Raw genomic sequence first — 27,261 nt, 5'->3', positions numbered from 1 at the left:
GCCCTGGTGGGATGGTATGTGCGTCTGTGTGTCTTTGCACAACCAAATCTCAGATGCTTTTCTGAGAAACGCGCACCAGATTGGTTTCGCTTTCGTAACGTAATGGATAAGCAAAGGGGAGTGCAGAAGGTACTATTGGCTGCAGAGTCAGGATTGGGGCGACGAGGAACTGGGAAATCGAAACTGCAACGTCCAGAGACACCTCATAAACACACAGAGGGAGACACACACACACAGAGAGAGGGAGCTACAGACAGCTCATACACACACAGAGGGAGACACACACACACACACAGAGAGGGAGCTACAGACAGCTCATACACACACAGAGGGAGACACACACACACACACAGAGGGAGCTACAGACAGCTCATACACACACAGAGGGAGACACACACACACAGAGAGGGAGCTACAGACAGCTCATACACACACAGAGGGAGACACACACACACAGAGAGGGAGCTACAGACAGCTCATACACACACAGAGGGAGACACACACACACAGAGGGAGCTACAGACAGCTCATACACACACAGAGGGAGACACACACACACAGAGAGAGGGAGCTACAGACAGCTCATACACACAGAGGGAGACACACACACACAGAGGGAGACACACACAGTGAGAAACACAGTGAGAGAGACGCACAGTGAGAAACACAGTGAGAGACGCAGTGAGAAACACAGTGAGAGAGAGACGCAGTGAGAAACACAGTGAGAGAGAGACACAGTGAGAAACACAGTGAGAGAAAGACACACAGTGAGAAATACAGTGAGAGAGAGAGACATACAGTGAGAAGCACAGTGAGAGAAAGACACACAGTGAGAAATACAGTGAGAGAGAGAGACATACAGTGAGAAACACAGTGAGAGAAAGACACAGTGAGAAATACAGTGAGAGAGAGAGACATACAGTGAGAAACACAGTGAGAGAGAGAGAGAGAGAGCTTGACAGATATGCAGAGGTGAGAGTCACAGTCACCAGAGGAGCCACCTGGCCAGAGTCCTCTCTTATCTAAACCAGGTGAGAATCTCCCTTTTTATTTCCCACATCAGTCAAAACCCCTTATACTAAGTTGCTCGGTTCGAGGGAGGAAAGGGTTGAGGCAAATCCTGAATTGGTATCTTTTTTGTTATTGTTTGTTGGGGGAGAGGGGAAAAAACATGTTTTTTTTTCTTTCTCTCTAGAGAGAGAGAGAGAGAGAATCCCTAGAAAGGCAGAATTAATAGAAAGTGCCCTTTCTATTGCCCATATCCCCGATTTTTCGAGTGCAGCGGTTCCGCTTAAGTTCCCCTCCTGCAAACAACCTTACCAATGGTAAGTAATAAGATCCAGTACTTTAATAATAATAATAATCTTTGCATTTGGTATAGCGCTTTTCACGTCTTCTAGATGTCCCAAAGCGCTTTGCAGAACACACTGTAAAGTGAATTGACTGTATATTTGTGGGCGAACGCGGCAGCCAATTGCGCACAGCACTGTCCCACAAACAGTCGTAGATTGAAAAATGACCAATTTTATTATTATTTTTGGTTTTTTTGGAGGGATTATTATTAGGCGTGTGGAGTAAGGAAACTTGCCCAAGGTTTCGCCCTGACCTGCCTGGAATTGAACTCAGGTCTCTCGCTTGCAAAGCGAGTGCTCTAACCACTGAGTTACAGGACTTCATTACTTTCTAGTAATGTTAGTATTTCTTTCTCTCTCTCTCTCTGCTGCCTTTCTGAGTGGCTCTCAATGTATTTTTTTCACCTGATCCGAAAACTGTCGACTCATCTGTGGGTGTTGTTTCTCCTCTCTTGGGCAGTGTGGTGTTTGCCTGGGTGTCACACAGATACCCACCCAGGGAGTGGTTCTCAAGGACTAAGAAAAATATTTCTCTAGGCTTTGCCTACTGGCTTTTTGGGGGGGTTTTTTTGCCAAAAAAAATTCAACTCCTGTGTCTCTGGTTCTCACCTCTTAAGTTTCGAGGTTGTAGTTTCAAGGACTTTGAATTCACTTTAATCTAGTCTGATACTGCAATCTGCTACTGGGGATTTATTGTGTTCACTCCACTCCCAACTTTCTGCATTTAATGGTGGGGTGAGAGGGGGTCAAAGGTCCAACAGGTTTGTTGCTATGATGTGGCCTTGTCAATATTTGTTGTTCTACCATGGCATTGGATCCAAAATATCACGCGATTGTGTATGTTAGTGTCATTGGATCACACCTTTTGTGTGTGAGAGAAAGAAAGAGAGTGAGAGAGATAAAGAAGAGTTAAAGCAGCTTTTTTTTCCTCCAAAAGAACAGAAAGAAAATAGAATGGGGGAGGTCCAATTAAATAATGTTAAAATCCTATACATTTGAGTGGATTGAGATACTATTTCATTGCCCTCATCTGCCATCCACCTGATGAGAGCTCAAACATCTGCTTGTCTGGTGACCCACTAGTAACTAGTTGGGGGAGGAGGTAAGTGGCATGATAGGACTAACCAATAAACCAAGTTAAACCATGGCTTAGGGTCCCCAGGTCTGAAGGACCCTGGAGATTGGTGAGTCACAGTCATGGAGACCACCAGGGAGAGAGGCCCAGACAGGGGGTAAAGGCATCCACCATATCTGCGCCCCCACCCCTGACCTTCATAACGCTTCAGAGACGACACAGAGCCATCAAATATATATTGCTAAGCTTTGCCAGTATGAAACATATATTTGCAATAATTTAATATGTTAATAAACCATTTGATTGCTCAGTTGATTATTATTCTGTTGTTATTATGCATTTTACTTATAATGAAGGTTACTTAACATTTGTAGTACTCTACATTTTCTTAAATGAAAATCTGCTGAGAACCTTTGTCACCTTGATTAGAAATGAAGAGTGTCTGTTTTTTCCTTTATCGAATGTCCATGTGTGGTTATGTAGAAGATAGAGATGCGTGAATAGAGGACTTTGAGGGTGCAGGTGTGGTAGTCTCAAATTTTGAAAAAACAGACTATTAGCAGGGAGGGTAACCAACGTCAGTCTTTATTCTCTCACGTAAAGCATAATGTGGGTTAAGAATTGATCCATTGCAGTCAACAGAATGCATAACAAATTAATTAACCTGCTGGGTTGGGAACTATCTATGAAGTAACAACAGCAATTCACATTTATTTAGCACCCTTCACATTTCGAAGCCTTGGAATTGGGTAAACCAGGTGCATCTCTCTGAGGAGTGAGTGCTCACTATATAGCATAAAAAATTAAATTTACATGGATATGTGGAACTCTCAATAGTTTGTGCACGTGTCAGACACACTTCTGACCTGAAAAAAAATACCTTGACCAATGTAGAGACTACAGCGTATGCATGATATTTTATCAGTTTTCTTTCACGCTTTGTAACCAATTGGGCATAATCCACTTTACTTATCAGTTTCCTAGAAATGGCATCTTCTAGAAGTTATTCAAACCAAAGCAGAAAGCAGTCACGTGATCTTACATGTAAGGATGAAGATATGGCAGGTGAGCGGTTTTCATGTGTTCATATCAGACAATGGCAGATATATGCAAATGAGAACAAATTTAGATTTCAAAACAAAATGGCATCCTCTGTAAAAAAAATTATATACTCAAACACATTTTACAAATCGTTTTTAAATGGGTGGATCTAGGACCTAAATGTAAATAAACTACTGTAATTGATTATAATCTCTTGTAGTTAGTTACTCTGGCTTGCTTTGTTTTCACTTCAACATCTCTCCCAGTAAACATTGTATTAATGTGTGTCCAGAGTGTGTCTAGACAGTGTTAAATGGTGTGTCACATAGATTTACATAGAATTATTCTTCCTTTAACTATTCCTTCTACCTGAAATGACGTTCTTAAGTTGTCTACAAATTTGATATCCTTACTGCATGCACAATTTTCCTAACTGATGTTGATTATCTGCTCGTTCTTTTCATGATCCCAGATAATACCCCAAACAACCCAGGAAACACCACTTTGCTTTCAACTTGTCTACAATCCCATTTTATTTGTAGTTCCTGAGACTTTCGTTTCATGATATTATTTCTCTCCTGAAACAAAATCCCAACAGGATTGACTCTGTTCCCCCACCCCGTACTCTCACTATCTTATCTGCTCTTGCTTCTATATTTCTCACCTTTACATTTCTACACCTGCCCGCAACTCAGTGGCTCATTTGATCCTCTTGAAAATTGCTTTGCCTTCACTGTCAACACAACCAACCGTCATCCCCACTAAATTATAAACTACCTCTAATTTCTACAGATCTCATGGTTCATTAGCCTTAATGATAATAATAATAATATTTGATATCATGCCTTATCACATTGTATAAAAGTGCTTCACAGTTTTACTCTAGAGTATAGTGACTGTGTAAGTGTAGGTCTCTCCAGAAACTAAATGTTTTTTGGCAGCTTTATGACATGTAGCCAGAATAAGTTTTGCTTATCTGAAATGTGGAATAGGAAACTAGATCAGGAATTATCATTATAAAGATCACAGAATCATAAATGTTACAACATAGAAACAGGTCATCCAACCCACTAGTTTCTGTTGGTGTCTTTCTCCACACGAATCACCTAGTCTAATCCCATTCTCTTGATTGTTCTCCATAATCTTTAATATTCTTTCTCTTTCAAAGCATCTATTTAATCTCTAGGTATTCATGAATTCCACCTCAATGGTTTGTGTTAGGAAATTCCACCCTTTACTTTATCTTCAGAACAGCTATTCTATTGGGATAAAATGTTCTGCATATTGCAATAATTACAAATGGAAAGTTACAATTTTGGTTTTCATTGTACTGTATAGAATAAATGCCACATTCTATAATTTGGACTGAGTGACTCCTCACCCACCTTAGGAACAAAACTTGTTAAAACCTTTTCTCACTATCTGCCCAATACACCAGCATATTTTGGGCAGCCTTTCCTCATCGGCCAGCAGAGCAGAGGACATGCTTCTGGTAACAGTCAGCCAAACCGCCATCGTTCACAAGATAGAAGTTTCGGTGGGAGTAGCCAGTATCTTGCTGTTTTTCAACAATCTGAATCTTTGCAAAGAATTCAAGGACATTCGAGATTAGATGATCAGAGCCAAGCTCAACAAGGACACAACTTTGGAAACCAGTCTGGTCACAGGGGAGGCCACCAGTCTGGTCACAGGGGAGGCCACCAGTCTGGTCACAGGGGAGGCCACCAGTCTGGTCACAGGGGAGGCCACCAGTCTGGTCACAGGGGAGGCCATCAGACTGGAAATCGAGGTGGTCATCAGTCTGGTCACAGAGGAGGTCATCCATCTGGAATCAGAGGTTATGCAGAAAGAACGCAAGGCAGAGGTGAGTGAAAGGCAGACTGGAGAGCTGAACAGGATCCTTTGGAGGGAGAGGGGAATGGAAAGCCTGGTTTAAAAGAAGCACTTTGTTTTTTGTTACCAAATTGTAATGCAGATAATCCAATTGGCCTAACATCCGTAGTGAGTAAAATTGCTTGGTAGTGCTGAAGGGATGCCATCAATGTTCAGATTAAAAAGCACTGAACTAAGGAATGGTGAGGGTGGATTTTGAAGCATTGTCACCTGTCCTCACATGACGGAATTCTGTATACAAATGCCATAAAACTAGAGATTAGGACTATGCATTCCATGTAACATATTAGGATTTTGGTAAAGATTGGAGTGTGAGTGTTTTTATAGAAGTATTAGTAAGCTAATTGTGAATGAACAGCAAGCTGGATTGATGATAGAAAACAAAGGCAAAATGACAAGATCAGTTTGTTTAAGAAGGCCCTTTGGCCAATTTTGATGTTATCCTGCCTTGTTGCATTCTGATCTACCTACTATTAACTAAACATTTGAGGGATCTCTACCGAACCTTACATTTGCAATAGACATTTCAATGCTATTTTCAAAGAACTTGAACTAATTTTACCTGTTTAATTGTTATACCGTTTGAGGTTTGGTACATGTTGAGCCCATTTTGAAGATAAGGTGGAAGATGGCATCTGCAGTATTACTTTTGCTCCAAAGCGGATCTTGTGTCTTGCAGTTATTTGATGAGCAATCATCCAGCAAGTTGTTATTTATTAACAGTATGCTTTTTGAGAAAGTTCAACTTTTAATTTTAAATTTCAGGACAGTGTCAGAAACGTGGCCAAAAAGGAGAACCCCACCTGGGTTTACAAAGCCATCAGGTGTTTTACAATACTCAATTTCCTCCAACTACACATGTACACTCCGGAAATCCCAGGCTCCATAGTAGCTTTACTGATCTGCTCAGCCTCTCAAGAGGCAGTTTGGAGAATGAGACACAAAGGCACCACCAAGAACGAGGTGAGCAATGAAGACTTTATTATAATAATAACCCTTCAAAGCACTTCACAGAATATACTGTAAAGTGAATTGACTATATTTTGTGGGCGAAATGCAGCAGCCAATTGCGCACAACAGTGTCCCACAAACAGTCGTAACTCTGGAATAACTCTGAAATTTATTTCTCCCCCCTCCCTCACCATCACTCTCCTTTCAAAGAAGTACAAGATCATTTACTCACACAGTTAAGCTTTACCCTCCTTTATGGAGCTGATTTCTGGTCTGAATATTTTTGAAGTCTTGTATTTTTTAAAAATATTGTTGCATGATGAAATTATAGAGATGGGAAGGGAAACATTGGTAACAAAGTTAATTTTAAACAACAGAAGAAATTCAGCAGAGAACATTCATTTCCAAAATGTATGCTGTCATGTTTTCTTCCAAAAGCATTGTACTTCTGTGTTTTAATGTCCTTGATTGCTGCTTGTTTGCGAAATAGGAAGATGGTGAAATAACTCTTAAACAACTTATTTTTCTGCCTCTCTAGCCCGAGCCGCCTATGAAGGCTCTACTTTAGTAAATGATCCATGCCTTTTTCTCTACAGGCTTTGCTGACTATTTTGTAATTGCTCTATAGCGTGCCAGCTTTTGTTTTCCTCCACACTTTTCTGTCCTTTAGGAATTGCAACCAGACATTTTTGTTTGTCGGCAATTAACATTTGTAAAATGCAAGTTACAAATAGCACTGCTTAGCGAATATGTTAATATTAGTCTGCAATGACTAAAATAATAATAATCCTTGCATTTGATATAGCGCCTTATCACGTCTTAGAGATGTCTCAAAGCGCTTCACAGAATGTACTGTAAAGTATAGTGACAGCAGTGTCCCACAAACAGTTGTGGATTGAGTGACCAATTTTTTTTTTGGAAGGAATTATTACCCCCTGAAAAGCGATCTGCCAATCGACTAACAACCGGGTTCCAACTTACTGCTAGGTAAACAGAAGTGTGTGGAGACTTGCTCATCATTTGGCCCTACCGGGAATTGAACCCTGGTCTTGCGCTTGCGAGGTCAGCACTCTAACAGCTGAGCTACAGGACTACACTCATTTTTTTTTAATGTATATGTTTTTTAACCCTCCTCCCACACCCCCCGTACAATTCTAGGCAGGCAGCCCTACCGCCAAGCACTGGGTAGTGCCAATACTGATGGTGACCAAGAAAATTCTTCAAAGCAACGCAGCAGAAGCCAGGTCTGTGAAAAACCAGAGCTAAATGACAACCGTAAAACCAAGAGGGAAAATAAACGTGGTCAATCTGTTCCACGCGTCCCACGGCGACTAGGCAAAGGGGCTCTGCTGGAGCTGTCAGGAAAGAATCCTTCAGACATTGTAATGAAGTTAGCTGCTCCAGGGAGTGGTCTCAAGGAATTCTTAGACCAGAATGAAATCAACAACGACTCAATTGTGCTGCTCCTGGAAATTTTCATGACCGCAATTAAATGCAGATCTAACAGGCAGAATTTACAATATCTGCTCGGTACGGTCAAAGATTCTCCCTTTGTGAAAATCACTTTGCCTAGGTTCATTGTTAGCATTCACACAGAGGTGACTATAGAAAAACACTTGGAAAGGTTCAAACATCTTGCTTACATTCTAAAGCTGCTCACTGAGATAATTAGCGTCTACCCAAAAAGTGGATTTATGGAAGTGTCATTACTGGCCACTTTGGTGGAATCAGCTATGAACCACCAGGAGTCCTTTGGAATACCCATTGATGTAGAAACTAAGAAGAGTTTAGAAAACCTTCAGCAAATGGTCCAGCTTTTACAAGAGAAAAAACGAGAAAAGGCATTGAATTCAGATAACTACAACTTTTTCACAGACCCTGCAATAGAAGACTTCAGACTAATTTCAATATATCCAACTTATGAGGACATCCATTTGATTGAGAAGCCCTTTGTGAGGCCAAATATCGTCACTGGAAAATATCCTGACGTAGTCACATACCTCGACACACATTTTCGCCTGCTCCGAGAAGACTTTGTTCGCCCGTTGAGAGAAGGGATTTCTGAACTATTAGCATACGAAGATAAAGACCTGAAGAAGAGACAGATTAATGACATCCGAATTTATTTTGATGCACAAATATCTGCACCATTGTGCACACAAAATGGTATCTTGTACCAAGTTCATTTTAACATGAAGTTGCTAAAGTCCATTAAATGGGAAAACTCCAAGCGCTTATTGTATGGGTCACTCGTTTGCCTTTCCAAAGATCGTTTTAAAAATATGTTGTTTGCAACTGTGGCGAACCGAAATATTGAAGAATTGAAAAAGGGTTTGATCACCATTATATTCACTGAAGACAGTCGCTTGAAGTTGGCTGATGTTAAGCCAGGAGACTTGTTTCTAATGGTTGAAACAAGCGCGTACTTTGAAGCCTACCGACACGTCCTGGAAGGTCTTAAAGAGATTGAAGCTGATGATTTTCCTATGCAAAAATACATTGTCCAATGCCACCCTGAGGTATCAGAACCAGAGTACATAAAACATGGATCTTTTACCTACACGCTCCAGCCTTTGATTGAAGAACAAGCCCTCAAAGACTTGAGAAGGCCTCATAATGCCATTTCCAGTGGTGATGGCCTGCTGGATTATGGGATGAGGTTGCACGAGCCCCCAAACATCTTGATGAAAAATTTGCTTGATTTCACAAAGTGGCCTTCGAAGGAGGAATTAACCTTTGATGCATCGCAAATGCGTGCAGTACAATTGGCTTTAACCAAAGAGCTTGCCATTATCCAAGGTCCCCCAGGAACAGGTAAAATGCGTTTCATTAAGTCATTTGAAGTGAATGCTGTTTTACGCTGTACCCAGCAGGCTGATATTTTATACCTTCTTGCTAAATATACCGGAAAGTTATAGTTAGACTGTAGCCCCATATTAGTTATATCAAGACACTCCTGTGTGATGTAGTGTGCCTATTAAAAACCTAATATTCTATGTCCCAATGTCTTTTTATTACACTAATAATAATACTCATATTTGGTGTCGGGGGAAAAAGATCCAAAGCGCTTAACAGGATTTACTGTGCAGTGCAGTGACTGTGTGTTTTGTTGGCGAACACAGCAGCAAGTTGCACACAGCAATGTTTTACACAGGGATGTTTAATGTCCACCTGAACAGGCAAACAGAGTCTTGAATTAACGACTCATACGAAGGATGGCACCTCCATCAATTTAGTGCCCTCTCCCCCAGGCACTGCATTAGTCTCATCTATGAGTTCCAAATCCCGACATGGGATTTGAACTCACAACTTTCTGACTCTGAGCTGAGAGTACTACCAATAGTTGTTCTTACAGTGTTATTAGAGTGAGGTGCTCCATGCCATTCCATTACAGATAGGAAGATACTTTCTAATAACTGTCTGCTATAAATTCAGATGTTAATCGGCAAACTTACTGAAACAGCAGTCTATCTCTGTTGGAAATGTGAAAAAAAATGTTTTACTACAATTTTACTATCTGTTCTATTTATTATTTTCCTTTTGTCCTCTTTAATGTTTCAAATTTATAGGCAAGACTTACTTGGGACTGAAAGTTGTCAAGACTCTTCTAGCTAATATTAATGTTTGGCAGGCTACTGGTGCTGCTCCTATTCTTGTGGTTTGCTACACAAATCATGCATTAGACCAGTTTATGGAAGGTAAGGACTTTAAAATTCTATACAGGTAATTGATGACGAAAGCTTGATTTCTGTTTTTTTGTAGAATGGCTACCTTGCAGATTACAAAAGTTATGACACTGACACAAAAATATATTAGCCTTGGAGGGGGTGGAGCGCAGGTTCACCAGAATGTTACCAGGCCAAAAAGGGTTAAGTTATGAGGAAAGGCTGCGTAAACGTAGTTTTCTTCCCTCGAGTTTAGAAGATTGAGGGGTGATTTGATAGAGGTTTTCAGGATGATTAAGAGATTTGATAAGGTAGATGCAGAAAAGCTATTTCCTATGTTGGGGGAATGCAAGACAAGGGGGCATAGTCTTAAAATTAGAACCAGACCATTTAAGAGTGAAATTAGGAAGCATTTTTTCACTTAAAGGGTGGTAGAAATATGGAACTCTCTCCCCCAAAAGGTCATGGATGCTGGATCCATCCACACCTTCAAGAAAGAGATTGACAGATTTTTGGTAGGTCGGGGTATCAAGGGATACAGGGAGAAAGCGGGAAATTGGATTTGAAATTCTAGTAAAGATATAGATCAGCCATGATCTAATTAAATGGTGGAACAGGCTCAACGGGCTGAATGGCCTACTCCTGTTCCTATGTTCAGTGCGGGTATAGTCATAGATTCAACTAATTATCAGGTACTCTCATTTAGGATATTCTGAGACTGCTGCTTTTCTCCTCTTCCAATGCCCCCCCTCCCATCCCCTCCCCTCCCGTGCTTTATCTAAAATGTTTAGACTCATTCAGAAATGTTTGACTTAATTAAATTATCTTTATTTACTCTCATGGGAAAGGCAACAAAATAAATAAAGGTAAGTTTTAATGTAAATAAATGAATGAAGGAGGGAACATGTTCATATACATTAACTGTTTGAAGGACCTTCATTCATATAGGTTGTTGTTCATCCTGATATTTTTCTTATCTAGTCAGTTTTAGGAATTTACTGAGTTGGGTCATATCAGTGGAGCCTATATTTAGGGCACAGACTTGGATAACTTCCAGCCTTGATCCTCGCTTTTAAAAATATTTATTTTGACTTGATCATGCAATTATTTTTTTATTACCCCGCCCTCCCCCACCCCTTGTCGTTTATGGTATTATTGGAAAGATTTTGATGAATAAGTTATTCTGACTAACCCCCTCTGTGCTATTTATTTTTGTTTTAGGGATTCATAAGTTTCTGAAAACTGACTTGATCAGAGTGGGTGGAAGAAGCACCAGTGAAATAATATCAAAGTTTTCACTTAAGGAGATCCGGAAGTGTAAAAACTTCAGGAAGAGTCAGCCAGGTCACCTGAGAGCCATGTATGCTTCGGTGAGCATACTGTTAGAATAATAATAATCTTTGCATTTGATATAGCTCCTTATCACATCATTGAGATGTCTCAAAGCGCTTCACAGAATAGACTGTAAAAGGAATTGACTATATATTTTGTGTTGTGATGTGCTGTTTGAGAATTGGTTATCTCAAATCAAGATTTTATGTTTCTATGAATGTATCCAGACAGACATACAAGACACCCGTGGCTCAGTTGATAGCACATTGTCTCTTTAGTCAGACGGCTGTAGGTTCAAGGTCATTGGTGGTGCTTTGATCTCACACATCCAGGTTGAAACTCCAATGCAGTGCTGGTGGGAGAGGGGGCATGGCTGAAGGTGCCATGCTTTGGATGAGAATTTAAGCCAAGGTCTCGTCTCCCTGTTCATATGGACTTTAAGGATCGCTTAGCCCTATTCAAAAAGAGAAGGGAGTTTCTACCCGCGTTCTGGCCAAAACTCCCCAAATAAAACTGTTCATTCACATCATGGCTATTGGGGACGTTGCTGTGTGCAAAATTAGCTGCCGCATTCCCCCACAAAACACACACTTTATATCCTGTGAAGTGCTTTGGACCACCCTCCCGATGTGAAAGACGCTAGACCAAATGTAACAATCATTATTTATTATAATGAATTCTCCCATTAAAACCAAGTTTCCCTAATCTGCCTGTACTGTACGTACATTCTATTATATCATTATAGCCACGAGGGCTATAAAAAACATTCATACCAATGTTTAACAACCCTTCCTATTCTAGCTGATAATATTCAAATATAACCTTCCTTTCAACCACTATGATTGGTGGTTTTAATAATGTTTCTCTTCCTCCTTTCCTGTTTTCCCTGTCCCTTCTAAGATCCTCTATCCTGGTATACTCCACTCCTAATTTTGACTGAGCTGTACCCATGTCTCTGTAATCACTATCATATTGCACCGCAAGCTTATTTGAGTTTCTATTTCTCCCACTTTACTTGTAATATTCCTAGTGTTTGTGTAAAGGCAAGTAGCTTGTCTGCTGTTTTGACCGTTTAATTTCGCCCACCTCTCTTAGTTCCCCGTGTCTTTTTTCATCTTTACAAAACCTTTTACCCATTTTCCCCAAAGCTTGTTTACTTCTCTCTCTGTCTTTCTTCCCTTCCTCTGCCCTACCATGTTAGTTTAAATGTTTTCCCTCACTTTGACTAACATTTTGATATGGCAAGGTGCTGTAAAGATGCAAATTCTTTCTCATTCTCTCATTTTAACATTATTTCTTTTGAAACTGAGCAGCTGACTCAGGAAAAATACGACTTCCAGGAACGAATTGAAATTTCGACCGCCCAGTTTGAAACTAGTGCACAAGCAATCCTCCATCTAATCATTTTGCAGGAATACATTGCTCCACATCATTTGGAACAGTTGAAAAAGGTAGGTCTGCAAGGCAGTCTTTACTTGTCTAAATGAAACCGTTGTTCTCTGTTAAGTATTAAAGGATTGAGAAGGAGGTTCACCTGGTCTTCTGCATCCTCTCAACAACTTAAACAGATACTTGGAAGTAAGGGTATTGAGGGATGTGGGGAAATGGGATGAAAACATCTGCTAAGATCTAATCAACTAGAACAGGTTCAATGAAATGAATAGACTGTTTGTTTCTAAGGCTGGAAAAGTGAGCTTGTGTTTCAAAAAAGCTACAGTGACCTCAAATTTGGGTACCTGGGTTAAGAGTCCAGTGTTCCAATGATACGGGATTGCCTTAAAGTTACAACCTTTAAAACAATGGGCAATTGAGCTTTTTTGCTTTATTTTATGTGAATTTTCCCTTGCGAAGGAGTTTTGCTTAGCATGCTGCCCTTTCAGCTCTGATCTATGTTTGATATGAATCTTCCTGCCAGATGTAAATCAACCTGTACAAAATGAATAATGATAAGATTACTGTTTGCAGTAATTTAGCAACTCTATTCAGAGAGGAGAATGCCTGACCCAAGAGCAGGAATCGTCACACTTCTGAGTCTAGGGTAGAGGCAATTGTTTTAATCGCTGTGATTACTATTTTAGGATCTAAAAAAATTCTATTATTCCTCGAAACATAATGGGTGTGAAAACAATAGCAGCAATGTACATGAAGTTGTGGGTTTTAGAGTTTCAAGTCCTGGATGACATGTGCCATGTCCATACCCTCTCACAGAGTCCAGCACATGTGCCAGCTGTAGCCAAGGGGAAACAACAACAACTTCCACGTTTTCAGCGCCCTTCACACAGAGTAGCATCTCAGAGCGCTTAACAATAGCGGAGCCTGACTCCGAGCCGGGGGGAGGTGACCGTAAGCACAGTCAAAAAGGAAGGTTTTCAGGGGGGCAAGGCGGAGGGATTGAGGGAGCGTGTTCCAGAGTTTCGGGGCGTAATGGCTGAATGTGCGACCTCCATTGGTGGAGCGGAGAGTGCGAGGGATGAGCAGGAGGTTGGAGAGGTAGGAAGGTGCCAGGGAGCGAGGGGATTTGAAACGAAAGATGAGCAGCTAGCCTGGTCTCGGATCTCTGCCAGTGTTACTCTGAACCGATAAGAAATGCATGAGCATCCCAAGAATAGCTTGTCTCTTCCCCACCCTGGACTCTGAGCAGCACAATTGAATTAATACTTGATTGGTATGGAGTAGAATTGTGTACAACCACTACTTGGCACCTTAGTGAGCATCACCCAACTCGGACAGTCTGGTAATTATAGTATCAAAATCATTATTTAAGGACTGTTCTATTGCTGAACTCATAAAGGGATGAAGTAATCTTTTTTGAAATGTAAACCTTGTTAATACCGTTGCTTTTTGTAAAAAAAAAGCTTAATCTTGATTGAGGAAAAGGAAATAGTTCAAATTTGTTGTTTATTGATTGTATAATTTTAGTTGTTGTTTATCTGTCTGCCGTTAAGTCCTGAACGACATTATCACTATTCATGGCACCTCACCGAGCCAATACAAAACCTCAGTGTCCTTTTCGACCCCCAGCTATTCTTCAACCCTCACATTCGTGCCGTGACTCGTTCCACCTTTCCACACCTCCGCATCATTGCCCACCTCCTCGACTGCCTCTCACCGCAGGCCGCCGAGACCCTGATCCATTCTTTCATCATGTCCCAGCTTGACTACGCCAACTGCTTGCTCACTAAACTTTCCAACTCTTCCCTCCGCAAGCTGCCGGTTATTCAGAACTCTGCAGCTCGTGTCCTTTCCCACACCCGGCTCCGCGAACCAATCACCCCCGTCTTGATCAGCTTCTCTGGAATCCCATCTCTCAGAGAATCGAGTACAAATCCCTCATTCTCTCCTTCAAAGCCCTCCACAATCTTGCTCCTCCATACCTCTCCAACTTCATAACCCCGTATCATCCTGACCGCTCCCTACGATCAGCGACACCGACCTGCTTCAGGTCCCTCGCACTTCCTTCCCCAACATTGGTGGTCAGGCATTCAGGATCTCTGCCCCCACACTCTGGAACTCTTATCCTGCAATACTTCCGCCTCACCCCCTCCCTTTCCTCCTTCAAGAACCGTCTAAAGATCTTCCTCTTCGACCTGGCCTTTTTGCAAGCAAAAAGGCTTATGTCCATACTTGATACTATTTTTAACAATATGCAAAGAAATGTCTTGTTTGTATTCTATCTGTGTAACTTTACTTGAATTATTTTAGTGAAACTTAAATCCCCAAAACGCAAGGATTATTAAGTGAACACTGTTTATATTGCTAGATGTCTTCTGAAGTTAAGGTTAAATCAACTGTTATACTGGAGTGGTTGGGAATTGGATCTGTGATCATTCCTGAAGAAGCAGCAGAAGTGGACTTGATTGACTTGACAGACTCAACCACTACAGATGGGGATAATGGTAAGAGAATGTGTAACCATTTTTCTCAAAATTTTGTTTAGATCTACAATTTGAGTATTTTTATTTACATGACAGACTGGCTCTCGCCTTTGACTCAGATGTTTGTGGGTTCAAGCCCCATGTTGGGACTTTGAGCTCATCGGCTGATGCTACAGTGCAATGCTGGAGGAGCACTGTGTTCCCAGATGAGACATTAAACAGAGGTCATGTTTCCTGTTCACGTGAATGTTAAAGATTCCGCATCCGTTCTCCTCTTAATTCTTATGTGTAATTTTATGTGGTGTTATTTAGATGACACAATTTGAATTTGGAAGCCGATTGTTTTGTGCAGTGAGTTAAAAACTTAAATGTTCAAGCAAGTTCAGTGATTTAAGTGTAGGGAAAATGTGGTACAATATTGTCAGAAGCTTTGAACCCTGAAACATAATCTGTCCATGAGATTTGAACTCCCAAGAATATCCAATCTATTGCTGAATTTAACAGGTAAAGTCACAAAGACAATTAGGAACCAAGAGTGAGTGGGCATTCTTGTACTTTTAGGCATCTGATGAGCCTTTGCTGATGAACTCTCTCCCCAACCCATCTGCCCCACTCCTGCTGTGAGCAAGAATGCTTACTTTGGTTTGTTCGAGGGTAGAATTATTTGCACGTGAAAGTCTGAGATTCCACACATCGGTCAAAATTTGTGACTATCAGCCAGTGCTGTGTTTAAAAAAAAATTTTGTGGACTTTGTAAAAAGTATTGGAACATGTTGCAACAGGTACAAGGTTTGAAAATGTCGCAAAGGGTTTCATGACAATAGATAGATGCGGTTTCTGTAGGACCCATTTTATTAATTACGTAACTGATGTCATGTCAAAAAAAGCAGCAGATATTAAATCGGGACCCATCTCAAAACCCTCCTCTTCGCCCGCGCCTTCGGTCACCTTCCATGCCCTCCATCCCTCCTGATCCCAACCCCCTGCTCGGGTCCTTAACTCTGTCTGTCTAGCACCTTGGGACGTCCTCCCGATGTGAAAGGCAGTTTACAAATTGAATTTGTTGTTGTTAAATGTTAACAAAATAGTAAACTGATTCCCAAGGATTGTCGATTTATTATTTGATTCTCTTAAATTTTCAAACGCTTTATATGATTTTCACCCAATGTTTTCTTTCAAAAAATCTTAATGCAATGGCTAAAGAGGAAGACAAAAATGAAGAGGATGGTGATGATGAACTGATCCAAGTTGCTGGGGAAGCAGAAATATTGCAAGCTGAGAGAATGATAGACGATGATGACCTGCTGAATGAAATACAACGAGCTCAGGCCAGGGTGGTTGCCATTCAAAAACGCTTTCAGACGTATGCACTTGAAGACCAAACTGAAACAGAGACCGCAGACCCTGATGTCTGGCAGGTGCTGTATTAAATACAGTTCAAAATATTTATTCTGCCTACAAGTTATTCTATGTCTTTCCTATTCTGGGAACAAGTTTATGAACCTTCTGGACCTTGTTGTCTTTATAATAATCCTTGCATTTGATATAGCGCTTTTCACGTCGGGAGGACGTCCCAAAGCGCTTCACAGATCACACTGTAAAGTGAATTGACTGTATATTTGTGGGCGAACGCGGCAGCCAATTGCGCACAGCAATGTCCCACAAACAGTCGTAGATTGAAAATGACCAATTTATTATTGTTTTTGGTTTTGGAGGATTATTATTAGGCTCTGTGTGGAGTAAGGAAACTTGCCCAAGGTTTCGCCCTCTGCCTGGAATTGAACTCAGGTCTCTCGCTTGCAAAGCGAGTGCTCTAACCACTGAGCTACAGGACTTTAATCTGAAACAGAATTCTGCTATCGCCTCCAATAAACAATCAGCCATTCTTTAACTCCCTAAAAAGCCTGTTAATGCATATATTGATACTACTCCCATATTCTTCCTTTCTGCACTTTCGATCAGCCTCTTTCTCTCTCCATCCCCCCACCCACCCTTCTTGGCTTTGTCAGCTCCCCCTCCCACAGTTCGATCACCCAGTGAGTTCTGTGAAATGCTTTAAGGCATCCTCCCACATTAAAGGCACTATATAAATAAATGTAACATTGTTTAGTGTTCTGTACACAGGTGCCCAAAAATATGAAGAAAAGGATGAAAGCTATGGCAAAGAGGGAGTTGCAACAATCAGACTTCATGTCAGAGGATGAAGCCGAGCAGATCTTGAACATTTGGCAGCTTAAGCTCCACCATCGCTGGCGACTGTACAGGTTGGATTTCTATCAGCAGTTTTCTTAATTAATTTTGCGTTGTAGCTTGCTGAGAGAACGAGGTTGGGGGGGAAAAAGGCATTGAAACAGGATAACGGCAGACCAGACAGTACCTCAGACTGGATTAAACACCTCTGGATGTAATGTGTTTCGTCTGCAAGGAATCCCATTCATGTTCCTTCAAGTTTAGAATAATTTGAGTAATTTAGTCATTTGTTTCTGAATTTAGATGACCAGTAATGGTGTATCCAGCTCCTGTTGTATAGATAATTAGTACAGGGTGAGATTGAGAGGATTCTTTTACACCGAGAGTTGTTAGGATGTGGATTACCTTGCCAGGTACATGATCAAGACAGGATCTGTATTAGTTTACAACAGGGAACTAGATGGATTAAAAAATAATTTGTTTGCAGGGATATGGGGAAAAGGGCAGATGAATGGGACTGAATAGATTGCTCTTTCAAAGAGCCAGCACAGGCATGACGGGCCGAATGGCCTTTTTCTATGTTGTAAATTTGTGTGATTCATTTAGACTCAAAGTTTGTCTTAAAGTTGTCTTAATTGTATAGAATAGCAGAAAATATTGAGTTTCTGTCTTAATTTTATAGACACTTTTCCGTAGTTCTATCTTAATTATCCCAGCGCCTTGGGGATGTCCTTCCGACGTGAAAGGCCCTTTACAAATGTAATTATGTTGTTGTTAAAAAGTACTGGCTTTTGTTTAAGAAATTCCACAATTCTGTGCTATTTTATGAGAAAATGGTCTTATTGGGGAATGTCAGGCCTCTGATATCCTTCTGGTTCTCTAATACCTTCTTCTGTCAGTATTCTGTCAATTTAAAATGGGTTGTAAATTTCTGTTGGTATAGTTAGTGTGCATATCCACTCTCCTGCATAAGCAGTGTAATATTGAATATGGATCTTAAGTTCCGAGCATCATTGCTCCCAACATCCTAGCAGAACAACTTCAAATCCTTATTGCGATCATCAAATCCTAAATCTAGTCCAGACTTTGATTGACCTGTTGTGCATTGTGTTTTTTCAGATTTCCAGTATTCTCTGATTTGTTTTTCCTTTCCACAAATTTGTTTGGAATTGTATTGAGGCTAAGGACGCTCCCAATTTTAATTGGAGAACATTCGTTCTGTGGTACATTTAGTTCCAGTTACTGATTTGGGGGCAAAGTACCAGAGGGGGATGAGTTTCAAAGGGGATGTGCTTCAAATAGTGCCTTTATCTCACAGCTTTGGCACGAGGAATTCCCTTTGTAATGTTGTGTGATCGTGTGGTTTTATAATAATACGAATAAATAATAATAATAATATTTATTCCAGATTGTGGTTGTCAAAATACCAAAAAGACATCAGGTTTAAAATATTGGAGTATGAAAATGAGTACCAGGGTGTGATCAATCGCCTGGCTGAACTGAGGAATCAAGAGGATATGAACCTTCTGAGACAGGCCAAAGTAGTGGGGATGACTACAACAGGTACACAATTGTTTACAGCTATGGCTTCCCCTTTCTGTTTGCTTTCACAAGCACATGTAAAGTGCCAGCGGGAATCAGCTGCCAAGTCTAGTACTTAACAGCATGATCCTCAAAATGCATTGTTAGTATTTCCTGTCCATATCAGGCATTCCTTCCGNCCCGCCCCCACCCCACCATCTTATTTAATGTTTGCACTCTCCATTACACACTTGTGTTCAAATCTCTTCACTCTCTGGCACCTCCCTACCTCTTCAACCTCCTCATTCCCCAATCCACCACCTGGTGCCTCCGCTCGACTGGTACCGGCCTCCTGCTTGTCCCTCGCACCCTCCGCCCCACCATCGGAGGTCACGTTTTCAGCTACTACGCCCCCAAAACTCTTGAACACTCTCCTTTAATCTCTCCGCCTTGCCCCCTCTCCTTTTTCAAGTCCCGCCTGAAAATCTACTTTTTCGACCGTGCTTATGGCCACCTTCACCCCAGCTTGGAGTCGGGCTCCGCCAATGTTAAGAGCTCTGAGACAATACCCTGCATAGAGAGCGCTATATAAGTGCAAATTATTGTTGTATTACATCGTCTCCTGCACAAAGCTCCTCTTCTCACATGTTTCATGCTATCTTGGGAAGTGCTGGTATTTGATGGTATTCATCTCATGACATATTTTAGCTGGCTCCAAATCACTTTTTTTTAAAAAAAACAATTGGCTTTTTGTTTTAGGTGCAGCGAAATACAGGCGTGTTTTGCATGACCTTCGGCCTAAAATTGTCATTGTTGAAGAAGCTGCCGAAGTCCTGGAAGCTCATATAGTAACCACACTGACTTCTGCCTGTGAACACCTCATTTTAATAGGGGACCATCAGCAGGTAGGTTTTGTTGAAGCGAAATTTGAGCACTGCTCTTAGAGTATGCGTGTGTGTGGAGTGAGAGGATACAGGAGGCACTCCCATTTGCCTTCTTTCACAAACATCATAATTCCTTCATTTGACATAAGCCTTTAAAAATAATACACATAATCCTTGCATTTGAAATAGCACCTTATCACGTCGTTGACAGTTCTCAAAGCACTTCACAGAATATAGTGTAAAGTGTATATTTTGCGGGTAAAATGCAGTAGCTAATTGGACTAAGCAATTTCCCACAAGCAGTCATGGATTGATTGACCAAATCATTTATTTATTTATTTTGATTTGATTTTTTTCCCACATCAAAACGTTTCAAAATGCTTCAATTTATTTTTGTAATGTGTAATAGCTGTGTATTTGGAAGCAGAAGTTCAGACGTCTCAGGGACACAGACCTTGTTGCGGCTAAAAAGAACTGGGACCTTATCCGAGGACTCTAGGCCTGACTAGATTTATTCCTTTCTCTGGGCCTAATTCCTGCTTCGTAGCAGTACAATTGAGATCCAAAGCTACGTGCAAAATTACTGTGGACCTGCATGCTGCCACCTAATAGCCCAGAACATTCAAGCTCAGCCCATTGCAGCATCACATTGCCTTACAATGGGTGGCTAATGTTTCTTTTTCAATTTCAGCTTCGTCCAAGTGCAACAGTTTACGAACTTGCTAAGCACTTCAATTTGGAAGTTTCCTTGTTTGAGCGACTCATCAATATGAACGTTCAGTATGTCCGATTGGATTACCAGGTGAGTGACAGTTAACGTTGTAAATGTAAGCCATAGTGCTAATACTCTTGAGAATTCAACTCTGTGCTTCACTTGTATCTTTGCCCTTTGTTTACCTCTAGTAAAAAAAAACACTCTAGTTTTTCTCCCTTCCCAACTATGTATTTAAAGAACGACAACACTCCTTTGTTTTTGAGTATCCTTGCCCTATGAAGCCCTCTCAACATGTGGATATCAGGAGAAAGTGAACCTGGTTTTCATCTGTTATTGTCCCAGGAAGTTTGGATGTGGCTGGGATTTATTACAGAAACACTGAAACTCAGGTCCATGGGAGATGCAACAGTTCAAATTGCAACACTTGACCTGCTGCTTGCCGGGGTGGGTGGGGAGAAGCATTCATTGTAAGGAAACCATATCATGTTTACAACACAGAAGGAGGATATTTGGTCCATTATGTCTGTACTTGTGCCAGATCATTATCTCTTACTAAAGCTCTGAATTCCCTTCATAGCATTCAAATTATAGACTAGAAAGCCAAATATTGCCCTTGACTGTAATGTTACACTTTGAAGTTTCACCTCCCCACCTCCGATACATAAAACTGCATTGAGTACAGATTGTACATCTGTATGATTGATGGAAAGGAATATTTAATCAGAAGTATTTTTCAGGTTTAAAATGTAAGCTTTAAGTTAGACTAAAGAATGTGTTTCCCTGCAAAAGAAGCTGACGGTACATCAAACCAGTTAAGTAATGGAGGATTCAAGGATAGGTACAGTCTATTTCAAGAATACAAGAATACAATGGTTCCTGTACTGCTGGGAACAAGGCACGAGAATGCTTGATGTGAATGAAATACAGAGTTGAATAGCGAAGGTGCACAAATATTCTGGATTTTTGTTTCATAACATTTCATTATGGGATTTAAGGAATATTTATACAGTACCTTCTCTCAAGCTGAGGTGACTTTGGGTAGGTTTTGCATGGTCTCTGGAAGGACTGAGATCTATGAACTGAATGGCCTTTTCTCATTCCTTGCTTTTTTTTTAAAAAAACAACATTGTTGTCTTTTTAAAGCTAAGTGTTTTGTTTTCCGAGATTGAGTTGAAGTTTAGGCTCCTTTCTGTATGCAACCAAATCTTAGCTTTGTACTTGGCTCTGGGCATATTTTCTACAATGCACATAGTGTGTTCTGCAAGAATCTCATTAAAATATTTTCCCCTCCTGATACAGCACCGAATGCGCCCAGAAATCGCAGAGCTGCTAACACCACACATCTATGACAAGTTGGAAAACCACGAGTCAGTGAGGCTGTACGAGAATATCAAGGTAATTTTATTTTTAACTTGTTTTCCTTCCCCTCCCTCCCTGACCCCAGCTCAGGGCTGAAATGCTGTACACTATCAAGCGCCTTGGGACGTCCTCCCAACGTGAAAGGTCCTATACAAATGCAATCTTGTTGTTGTTAGCACTTGGTTTCTTCCTATAGATATTTAAATCTGATGTGTGTACACCTCCTGCATCATATCTACACCTGTTGATAATAATGTAAGAAGTCACCCTCGGGTTTCTTTTCACTGTGGGGAGCTAATGGAATGGGGAGACAATTCCTGCCTTTTAAAAAATCAGCTTCCCCTCCAGCAGAGCTAAATTGTGAGAGCGGGTTTAAGTATGATGTTGAGTTATTGAGGTTGAAAAAGTGTTTAAGCGGCAAAACTGGCACTTTGTGCCATGAAAGTCCTAATATGAAGTGCAGGGAATCCTTTAGGTCACGCTGAACCGAGATCTCATTTGAGCCACGATCTCGCATGTCAGAGTGACACACAGTAAAGATTCTCTGCCGATTATTGAGTTAAATCACGAGACATCAGTAATATCGTCTTAGTGTTCAAGCAACAGCAACAACTTGCATTTGTATAACGCCCTTCACACCGGATGGCATCTCGGAGCATTTAGGCACTCTTTAACCCATTATTATTATATTTCGCCCACAAAATTCCTAGTATGTTCTGTGAAGCTTTTGAGACGTCTCAGTGCCATGATAAGGGGCTATATGAAATCAAGGGATTATTATTATCAATTTTTATAACGGTCGGCTAATAAGTTGCTCCATTTTAAGCTTGGTTTAGTTTATTTAGGATCGATGTCTAGGCTGAGAAAGATAAACTTCAATTTTGGGACAGTGTTAATGCAAGACAGATGGTTGAATGTTTCACTTGCATGTAAGCTTATTCTTCAGTGGTTTTGCTAACGTCGAGCACCTCATGTTAAAAGTACTCATTTGTTTGGTTTTATATCAGGGAGTCTCCACCAACCTCTATTTCATTGAACACCTGCAACATGAAGATGAGATCCGGGAAGGAAAGAGTTTTCAGAATTCCCATGAGGCATCGTTTGTGGAGTCGCTCTGCCATTATTTCATCCAGCAAGAATACGACCCATCCCAGATAACTGTCCTCACCACCTACTCGGGGCAGTTGTTTTGCTTGAGGAAAAAAATGCCTAAGAGCAAATTTAATGGTGTCCGAGTCTGTGTGGTTGACAAGTACCAAGGGGAAGAGAACGATATTGTAATCCTTTCGCTTGTCCGGAGTAATTTCGAGGGCAGGGCAGGCTTTCTGAAGATAGCGAATCGTATCTGTGTAGCTTTATCCAGAGCAAAGAAAGGTTTGTTCTGCATCGGTAACATGACCATGTTAGCAAAGGTCCCGCTGTGGGGTAAAATAGTCGACACACTCCGCAGAAATGGCCGAGTGGGTCCGGCCCTCAAGTTGTGCTGCCAAAATCATCCGAAAACCATCAGCTTGGTATCCACTGCTGTGGACTTTGACCAAGTTCCCGAGGGGGGATGCAAGCAACCCTGTGACTTCCGACTTGACTGCGGCCACGTGTGCACTCGTGTTTGCCACCCTTACGATATGGAGCACAAAACGTACAAGTGTAACAGAGAATGCCAGAAGACGCTCTGCGACCAGAAACACAAGTGTCCGAAGCTTTGTGGCGATCCATGCGGCAAATGCCAGGTGAAGGTGATCAAAGTCATCCCTCAGTGTGGTCACGAGCAAGAGGTGCAGTGCTCGCAAGCTCCGGAAACATTTTCTTGCCAAATACCTTGTTCCAAGACCTTGGATTGCGGTCATCAATGCACCCGATCTTGCGGGGAGCCTTGCACCGTGAAGTGCTCTGAGCAGGTTAGTACTGTGTTGGAATGCGGCCACACAAGGCAAGTCACGTGCTACTGGCAGAAGGAGGCGGAGATGAGAGGTGAGCCACTGCTCTGCTTCAAGGAGTGCAGAGTCAAGCTGCAGTGTGGCCACATCTGCAATGGCAACTGCTTCGATTGTGCCCAGGGCCAACTTCACACGGCTTGTAGGACCCCGTGCAAGCGGCTTCTGGTGTGTTCGCACGAGTGCCGAGAGCCTTGCACCAAAGAGTGCCCCCCTTGCACACGGCCCTGCGAGAATCGGTGCATCCACAGCAAGTGTTCGAGGAAGTGTGGCCAGTTGTGCATCCCATGCATGGAGCCTTGCGAGTGGGTTTGCCTGCACCACAGCTGCACAAAGCTCTGCCACCAGCCGTGCAACCGGCAGCCGTGCAACAAGCCGTGCCGTCAAATGCTTGGGTGCGGCCACCCCTGCATTGGCCTGTGCGGGGAACCGTGTCCGAACAAGTGCCGCTTTTGCAACGAGAGTGAAGTCACCGAAATATTTTTCGGGACAGAAGATGACCCAGAAGCCAAGTTTATTCAACTGGAAGACTGCCAGCATATCTTTGAAGTGACTGGATTTGACAGCTGGATGCAGGAAGACAAAGCTGATGAGGCAGTGATAAAGCTTAAGGTTTGCCCTCTGTGCTCTACCCCCATTCGGAGAAACCTGCGATATGGCAGTGTCATTAAGAAGACCCTGACTGAAATAGAAATGGTCAAAACTAAAATTGTGGGGGATGAAGAATACCTTGAAACCTGTAGAAAACAGCTTGATCAGTTTCTAAAAGAAGAGAAGAAAATGTTGATATATTTCCCAATGGAAACTGAAAGCCTGAAGCAACAGTTGGCTGAGCAGAACCCAAACCTGCACTTGCTGCTACTGCTGGGACACCAAAGCAATCTCCTCTCTAAAGTGGCAGAACTAAAATCAAAAGCAGATCAGCTTCTCCAAGTACAGAAAATGAAGATTCAAGGTGAAACTAATCTCTGCGCAAAGTGGATCACGAAGCCAAGAGTTTTCTTTGCAGATCAGGAGCTTTCAGATATCCAATTTGTACTCTCGCACCTTGAATGTTTAACTGATGTGTACTTCATACAGAGTTTGATACACAAACAAGGAAGTTTGTTAGAATTGAAAACACAGTGCAAAATTAATGACCTTCTGCGAGTGCTGCAAGACAAAGAGAAGCGTGTGGAGCCGTGGGTACAGGAAAGTATCGATCAACTGAAGAAGGAATTTCTGTTACCAAAGGGAAAGATTTCAGAGAGAGAAAAGCTGATGGTAGTTCATGCTACGAAGCTGACTCAGGGTCACTGGTATAAGTGTCGCAATGGGCACATTTATGCAATTGGAAACTGTGGAATGGCGATGGAGACTGGTGTCTGCCCAGAATGCCACACTACAATTGGTGGGACAAATTGTCAACTTTTATCCGACAACTTGGTAGCTTCTGAAATGATCAGAACCGACTCTTCTGAATTCCTTGATTTTTATTGATTCACCCTGCGCTTTCCACTTAATTTTAGAATAACATTTTGAGCTGTGCTTTTATAATCCCTTACTCTAACCACTCAAACCATTGTAGCTCAGTGGGTAGAGCACTCAACTCGTAAGCGAAAGACCTGGGTTCGATTCCTAGCAGGGCAAAACGTTGGGCAATTGTCCTTACTCCATACGCCTCTGTTTACCTAGTAGTAAGAACTAGTTAGTTGATTGGTGGACTGCTTTTCCCAGAGTAATAATTCCTTCAAAAAATAAAAGAAATAATAAAAAATAATTTAAAAAATATATCAATAAAAATAAATTGGTCACTTCAATCCACGACTGTTTGTGGGAACTGCTGTGCGCAATTGGCTGCCGCTTTTTGCCCACAAATATACAGTCAATTCACTTTACAATATATTCTGTGAAGCGCTTTTGAGATGTCCAGAAGACGTGATAAGACGTTATATCAAATGCAAGGATTATTATTATTTGTTAATGTGTTTTTCATGTCAGGAGGATAAAGCCCTTCACAAGATTTACTGTACTGTAGTAACCGTGTATTTTGTAGGCGCGTGTGGAAGCCAATTTACACACAGCAATGATGCACAAAGAGCCATAAATTCATTGTCCAACTTTCTGTAATAATAATCCTTGCATTCGATATGCGCCTCATCAAGTCATTGAGGCTTCTCAAAGCGCTCCCCATGATGTATTGTGAGGTGGATTGACAGTATTTTGTGGGCAAAATACAGCATTTAAGTTTTTTGTGCGTTCGGCAATGTACATAATCAAGTCATTTCAGTTGCTCTTGCAATGGCTGAATAAATAAATAAATGCATCCTGTGGTATGGTCGTGAACAATCTAGATTAAGAAGGTTTCATCCTTTGATTGTGCTCAGTTTACTGATATCAGTTGGAAGGCGGTTACTATAGCGTTATCGAGACTGTAGAGGGGAAACTAATCAATTAGGGAACGTGCTGACCCTGATTTAAAATGTATGTAGGTAGAGTTTGAAGGAAGAAAGCGAAAGTATCATGCTCAGCTGAGGTGTTCTTTCTCTTACAGCTGAATAGGACGCCAATGTTTACTGGCCAGGATTGAACCAGGTATTGGAGGCTAGCTGTGGAAAAGTAACTCAGCAAAAGCCACCATCTTTCAGAAAGGAAGGCATAGGGGAGACTTTTGCTGTGTTACCCACCCTTGCCCTATTCAGTAGTGACTCTTGTTTATCCTTTGGGAAACTGACCATCTAAGCTGATTTCACAAATTACCATAAGTGACCCAATATATTGCCTTCTGCTTTAACATTATATGTCAACATTCCAGATAAAATCCTCGTAAGGGTCAATTCACTGTGAAAATATTTTACTTGTGCACTATCTTGCAGCACCACAGTTGGTCAGTAAACGAGTATAAAACGACTAAAGTGTTACACTTATTGTTGTTGCACCTATATGCATTCTTTCTCCCATTATCCCTGTTTTACTGTTTTAGCTTAGTCGATGTCTGAAAATATTATTCAATGATAGTTTGGTAATAATGTACCTTTATATGCTCTAACAATTTGTTTGTGACTAACCCAAGCGATGAACCATCTTGAACCTTCTCGCATCTGTGTATCATGAAGTGCTCCACGTGAAGGGCACTATATAAATGCTTGTTGTTGTTGTAATGATTGTTTGTCATATTGTCATAATTAATCAAAATAAAGGTTGAATTGAATTTATGCAAAAAGAAGTGTTTCTACATTGAGTTATCTAAAACTCCACTGCCCTCACCAGACTCCACATGCCTATTACCCCAATTCCCATTTCGCCCACAAGATAATAATAATAATCCTTGCATTTGATATAGCGCTTTTCACGTCTTCTAGATGTCCCAAAGCTCTTCACAGAACACACTGTAAAGTGAATTGACTGTATATTTGTGGGTGAACGCGGCAGCCAATTGCGCACAGCAGTGTTCCACAAACAGTCGTGGATTGAAAATGACCAATTTATTATTGT

The 27,261-nt window shown here is 41.3% G+C and overlaps 1 protein-coding gene across 3 annotated transcripts; it reads left to right on the top strand.

The window, feature by feature from the left end:
* The first annotated feature begins 909 nt into the window (after positions 1 to 909).
* Positions 910 to 25,512, top strand: LOC103176239 (NFX1-type zinc finger-containing protein 1). 3 transcript variants are annotated; one of them, XM_042331918.1, is made up of 17 exons: positions 910 to 1,031; positions 3,404 to 3,492; positions 4,907 to 5,188; positions 5,237 to 5,332; positions 6,127 to 6,324; positions 7,471 to 9,126; positions 9,882 to 10,010; positions 11,199 to 11,347; positions 12,623 to 12,760; positions 15,070 to 15,205; positions 16,388 to 16,602; positions 17,309 to 17,448; positions 18,783 to 18,937; positions 19,655 to 19,800; positions 20,471 to 20,581; positions 21,794 to 21,889; positions 22,861 to 25,512. In XM_042331918.1, exons 2-17 carry the CDS (start codon positions 3,414 to 3,416, stop codon positions 25,264 to 25,266), a joined length of 6,132 nt encoding a protein of 2,043 aa, XP_042187852.1. In that variant the 5' UTR covers positions 910 to 1,031; positions 3,404 to 3,413; the 3' UTR covers positions 25,267 to 25,512. The 3 variants fall into 3 exon arrangements, with proteins under 3 accessions (XP_042187852.1, XP_007887855.2, XP_007887854.2); XM_007889664.2 differs by having other exon boundaries at positions 3,412 to 3,492; positions 4,907 to 5,332; XM_007889663.2 differs by having other exon boundaries at positions 4,907 to 5,332.
* Positions 25,513 to 27,261: the final 1,749 nt, after the last annotated feature.

Source organism: Callorhinchus milii, unplaced genomic scaffold (assembly GCF_018977255.1).
Source record: "Callorhinchus milii isolate IMCB2004 unplaced genomic scaffold, IMCB_Cmil_1.0 Scaffold2, whole genome shotgun sequence".
NCBI classification, from domain to species: Eukaryota; Metazoa; Chordata; class Chondrichthyes; order Chimaeriformes; family Callorhinchidae; genus Callorhinchus; species Callorhinchus milii.
This window is presented reverse-complemented; position numbering and strand designations above follow the sequence as displayed.